This window comes from Gracilinanus agilis, chromosome 1, assembly GCF_016433145.1.
Source record: "Gracilinanus agilis isolate LMUSP501 chromosome 1, AgileGrace, whole genome shotgun sequence".
Classification (NCBI taxonomy): Eukaryota; Metazoa; Chordata; class Mammalia; order Didelphimorphia; family Didelphidae; genus Gracilinanus; species Gracilinanus agilis.
Window position 1 is genome coordinate 515,491,833 of NC_058130.1, and position 6,372 is coordinate 515,498,204.

At 35.1% G+C, this 6,372-nt stretch overlaps 1 protein-coding gene across 1 annotated transcript in view; it reads right to left on the reverse strand.

The window, feature by feature from the left end:
• The window catches only part of RP1 (RP1 axonemal microtubule associated), a 330,542-nt gene that overhangs the window by 279,479 nt on the left and 44,691 nt on the right, over positions 1-6,372 (reverse strand). Inside the window, exons 5-6 of the mRNA XM_044682704.1 lie at positions 2,762-2,953; positions 313-391 (exon numbers count right to left, since the gene is read on the reverse strand). Of these exons, the coding sequence (XP_044538639.1) occupies positions 313-391; positions 2,762-2,953 (271 nt within the window). The remainder of the gene's footprint in view (positions 1-312; positions 392-2,761; positions 2,954-6,372) is intronic.

Below are 6,372 nucleotides of genomic sequence, written 5' to 3' on the forward strand. Positions count from 1 at the left end.
AATACCAGAAACAATTTCATGAGTTTATGAGATCTGACTATATATGAAATATCCATTTATTTCCTTCTTTCCTTTCTCTGTTTTTTGGTTAAAAGAAATTTAAGAGAAAAAATGTGCCTATCTAAAATCCAATGAACATTTGGAGAGGTCATAGGTGATAAGAAGTTAAATTGCTTTCTTCATAAAACCAAAATATCTCAGTTACAATTACTGGAGATCAATATTTTATAAATACATACTGCATTTCTCATAAATAGAGTAGAAACTGATGATATGGTCAGTACTTGATATCTTTATGTGGAAATGTCTCACCTGAACCAAGTCCATCATGTGCTATAACAACCTTGTACAAATACCCAAGGTTCACTGCTTCAAGAGAGAAGATGTCAGTCTGTAACCAATCAATTAAAGCATAATTAGATCTAAGTGATATTTCCAGTTTTCTACCAATACTGCAAAGGAAGATAATGTCAAAACAGATCGGAAAAAATTGAATTTATTGAAAATATACATGATTCTAATGAAATAAGAAAAAAAATGAAAGCAACATAATTTTATGAGTGTAACCATAATGCATAAATAATGATATATATGTAATAAGGCATAATTATACAAATAATTCTGATATAATAATGATAATAATTTCTTCAAATATTTAAGATTTTATCTCAACACTAAAGTCCTTACCTCAGAAACAATACTGTTAGACCAGCCTAGAGTAAGTACATCAACCCGAAGTAATTTTAGGGATATAAACATGCATAATGAGACACATTTTTTGATTTGGTCAATATGTTTTGCTTAACTATACATATTTGTCAAAAACATTTTGGAGGTTCTTTTTCCCAGTGGGGAAGGTTTGGAGAGATAGAAAGTAAATGCTTATTTACTTAAAAAAAAATAAAATTGGCTTTAAATAAATGTAATTTTAGAACTTTGACACAAATAAGGTCAGATATTTGGTGAGAGAAATCAAGTCCCTCAAGTCCTGAATTGCTATTATACTCAAAAACAGACCTGCCTGCCTTGCTGTGGTTTGTATATGTCCAACACAGGAAAAAGTGAAAAATCTCAAGATATTTTTATATAAAAATCAATATAACAATTTGGTCCTGGCTTAGATTCTGGGAAGATACAAGGCACTGTTACTGGATGACCAGAAAACTAAGACAAAAACATAATACCTACAAGGTTCTAGCTTTCTTTGATTTCTTTAGGGCATAGACATAGTCATGGCTCAAATAGCATATATGGTTTAACGGTTTTTTGGATATAATTCAAATACCTTATCAGAATCGTGGAACCTGTTTGTAGCTTCACCAATAGAGCATTTGCCCGTTTTCCCACAGTCCCTCCAGCAGATGTCATTTTCCTTTCTTTATCAACAATGCCAATCAGATGGGTAGGAGGTAGAAAATCAATGTTGTTTTATTTGCACTTATCTAACTTTTTAAAAAACCTTACCTTCCATCTTAGAATCAATATTAAGTAGTTATTCCAACAGAGAAGAGCAGAAAGGACTAGGAAACTGGAATTAAGTAACAAGCTAGGACATGTCCATCTAGCTCAGTGGTTCCCAAACTTTTTTGGCCTACCACCCTCCTTCCAGAAAAAATATTACTTAGCCCCCTGGAAATTAATTTTTTAAATTTTAATAGCAATTAATAGGAAAGGTAAATGCACCTGTGGCCATCACCGCCTCCCCTGGATTGCTGCAGCACCCACCAGGGGGCGGTAGTGCCCACTTTGGGAATCACTGGTCTATCTGCTCCCCATTTATCTAATTATTCATGATTTGAAGTAATTTTTTTCACATGGCTATTGGCAGGTTGATTCTTTTCCTTTGAAACCACCTGTTTGTATACTTTGGCCACTTATCAATAGGGAATTTATTCTTATACATTTAAAACAGTTCCTTAGCTATCTTAGAAATAAGACCTTTATCAGAGAAACTTAATGGAAAGATTTTTCCCAGTTACCTGTTTCCCTCTAATATTAACTACACATGATTTGTTTGTGTAAAAACTTTTTTATTTTTATATAATCAAAACCATCTATTTTATCTTGTGTGATTCTCTACTTGTTCTGCTGTAAACTCTTTCTTTATCTATAGATCCAAAGTATTTAAACCACTTATATTTAGGTCATATTATCTCTTTGGACCTGATCTTGGCATATGGGGTGAAGTGCTACTCTTAATATTTCAATCTGATTTCACTTCTGCTTCCACTAATGGAGGTCACAATCTCTTCATACCTTAATAAACAATTTAATGAGTTATTGGAGCCCAAATAAAGCATCACGTCATGGCCAAACCTATGATGAGGAGCCTCCCCAGACTTAGCTGTCTTGAGCTTCAGATGCTATGGAGCTTGTCTCCGGGTATATGTGCATACTTTCCAGAGAGAGTCAATTCCAGAGTTTGTGTTCCACTATTATACCCATAAAGAACTTATAGTCCCCTTCAAGCTCTAATGAGGAATCAAAACAGGACTTCAGTGGAAGAATAAACACCCAGGAGAGCTATAAACAAAATGTTTCATCACATATCTTTTTTGCTTAATAAAATGAATGCAAATACAGCATGTAATTAAATACAGCATTAAATCTACATTCATTCATTACCTACTAATAAGTATTATACATTCACATTGAGCAATAAATGTTAAAAAACAAATATGCAGTGAATTATTCCCAGTCTTATCATCTAAAGGTAGGATATTTTTTTAAAGATTCAGAGAAATGGATTTGGCTCACTCACTTGTCCTTTTAAAAATTTCTTGGGGTTCTTTGATCTAAACAGTTGCCTGGAGCCTGTATCTCCTTTCTCTCCATAGATAGAGATGTAGACGCTTGATTCTGTCCCAGCATTCCACCAGTCTCCTGTGGTCACACGTACCTCATACACTGTCACTGATGAGAAAATGAAACTATGCTTTACACTCCAGTCCTGCTGACTTGAGAGAATCATAAGGACATAAGAAACAAAAATTCACCCACATCCATCAATTATAATGGGTGCTAGTGCAGAGTTTGCATTTTCATAAGAAATGTTTTCTAGTATAAAATGCAATGAGGTAAAACCTTATTTTGATTGCATGGATATTTTCCCTGGGTTGTCACAATGGGAAATGAAAATTGGAAAATCAGTGTAAATGAATCACAGTTTAGCACTAAAACTCCATTTGGGGTAATCACAAAGCAGAATATTTTTCTATTTTAAAAACTGGGTAAATCTAAGACCTCATGCACTTCCTAACCTGCAATAATCTAGATGTACCAGAGCACCTAGCATGTCCTAACTATTAGAAGAGCATTACTTTCATTTTTCAGACCTGCCAATATGCTTTTGTCTGCCCTGAAGTATGAACAACCTGCCACAGAGCTTGTTGTCTTAAAGATCTCATTTCCTCCTTTTCCAAATTGAACGTGCCATCGATAGCAATTGTGGATCACTCTTCTGACCATAGTCAGAAGGACAATTATTTACTTTCAGGATAGGAATTTAGGAAGGAAAGAAGTAAGAAAATCAGCTAGCCTTGGAATACTCCTTAATATATTCATACATGTACCAAGTAGACTGAAATAGATGATGGTTATTCCATTAAAAAGAGCACTCCACCTGAATAAAGGAGGAAACAAATATGTCTTTGCTCACAGCTTTCTCCAGCCATACTCATAGTAAAACAATCTTTAGGTATGCACTTCAAAAACACTAGCAGAGTAGGTATTTTATAAATATATATTATATATTGTAAATATATAAATAGTATATTTCTTTCTTTTGCCTTACATGACAATGAGGCTCATCCAGTCTCATCCATGTACATAAAGGAAAACGATGCATAAAAATGAAGATAAAGCTGTCCCACTAATTCTATCTTTGATATTTTTACTTCAAGACAACTAGGTAGCACAGTGAATAGAGAATTGGACCTAGAGTGAGGAAGATTTGAGTTCAAATCCAGCATCAGAATTTTACTAGTTATGTAATCGAGGGAAGTCATTTAACTTCTGTTTGCCTCAGTTCCTCTACTGAAAAATGAAGATAATAACAGCATCTACCACACAAGGTGATTGTGAAGACCAAATGGGATATTTATAAAGAGCTTAACCCAGTGCCTCATACTAAGTAAGTGCAGAATATATGCTTATTTCCTTCCTCCCTTCCTATACCAATCTAAAACACACAGAATAAAGCATATATAGAGCTAGTTCTGCGGCATTTATTTTTCTTACGTATTTCCTTCCTAAATTCCCTTCCTGAAAGTAAATAATTGTCTTTCTGACTATAGTCAGAGTGGGGTGATACACAATTACTATTTATGCCACTTTCAAGCAACATCATCTATTTAAAAAAATAGAAAATACAATCTTTAAGACAATGAGTTCTGTGGCAAAATGTTCATACTCAAGGGAAGACTAAGGATACTAGTAGCTCTGAAAAATAAAATAATGCCTCTTCTAATGGTTAGTACCACACAGAAGTAGCTGTGGTTCAGAGGTTAAGAGCGCTGAATCTTGAATCAGGAAGACCTGAATTCAAATCTAGCTTCAGACACTTCCTACTTGTGTGAGCTTGGGCAAATCACTTAACTTCTATATGCCTGGAGGCAGCTAGGTATCCTAGTAGAAAGAGAGCTGGACCCATGAATAAGTTCTGAATTCAAATCTAAACTCAGATACCTTCTAGCTGTATGACCCTGGGCAAGTTACTTAACCTCTGACTGCATGACAAAAGGATCCATTGGATCCAATGGAAAAGGAAATGGCAAACCACTCCAGTATCCTTGCCAAGACAACCCCATAAATAGCTATGGTTCCTGGGGGAACTGAATGAGAACAAAAAAAATAACCATTTCATTGACAGTTTCTAATGAAGACAGATGTAACATCCAGGACCCAGAAGAAGGTTAGATAAGAATCTAACCTTGAGTTAGGTAACATTTAATATTTTCTATCTGGCCTAAATGACAACAACAACAACAAAAAATGTACAAACACACATATACACACATTTGAAAAGGGTGGCTAAACACATCAAGATTAGAATTGAAATGCCAACATGGAAAAACTAGGAACTAGATGTGAGGCTGTTCAGCAATGACCTTATCCAATGGGGACAAGGGTTAAATAGTCTCCATATTAAGAATATGGAAAATGGGGAGTTACTATTAACATACACCCCTGAAGCACATATTTCACCACTAAAGGAAAGTGAGGAAAGATGCAGATACATTCCCACTGGGGAGAGAGTGACCTGCAAGCCAGAATCAAGTATAATTTCTCCCTTGCTGAAGCCTCTGAAGTACTGAAAAAGAGTAATCTGAGAATGATTTCTATACTTTCCTTCTCAGCAAACAGAATTGTTCAAAACTCTTTAAACGAATTTTCATTTCAATGGCTTAGACACTGTCTAAGGGCAAGAAAAAGGATTCAGTTGGCCTTATAAGGTTTTAATGAAGTGGTGGTGGGAGGGCACAGATGGGAAGATGCCTCACTCCATACAACAAATTTCTTGCCATGTCCTCTTTCCCACTTACTAGTAATAAAATGAACAGAAGTAAGTAGGGGCATATTTTTGCCCAAAGTAAAACTAAATTAGATCACAATACTCCTTTTAGCCCCCTATTCACAGTTTGTTTTTATGTATTTCTTTAGAAGACTGGAAAATCCAATTTTCAATAGGATAAAACATGAAAGGGAGAGGAGAATTATCTGTATCATCATCATCATCATCATCATCATTTACCATATGAATTTCATATCTAACACTTTCTAGTTATTGTGAATATAAAGAAGTTATTTTTTCCTTCCAAACCTCAACTCTCTCTTCAATAAAAAGTGGATAATGATAGCCAGGATAGCTACCTCCAAAAGTTTCGAGCCTTTGTTAGGTTCAAATGTGATTAAAGTATATAGAGTGATTTGCAATCATTAAAGCACTTTTTAAATGCCAGTTATTGTTACAAATCCAATGCTTTGTTGGGACAGCTAGGTGGTTCAGTAGATAGAGAGCCAGGCCTAGAGATAGTAAATCCTAGATTCAAATCTGGCCTCAGACACTTCCTAAGCTGTGTGACCCTGGGAAAGACACTTAACCCCAAAGCTTAGCCTTTACTGCTCCTCTGTCTTGGAATCAATACTTAGTATCAATATAAGGCAGACAGTTAAAAAAAGTTTTTAAATCAAAGTGGCTGCATTGCCTACTAGCAACCTTAGTTCTTTAAAGATTACATGACAAGCTACTGCCATGAGCTAAAATTTATCTCTCCTCCATTTTCTCTCTATCTCTGTCTGTCTCTCTTCTGTCTCTTACTCTTTTTCTCACCGCCTCTCTCTCTCTCTCTCTCTCTCTCTCTCTCTCTCTCT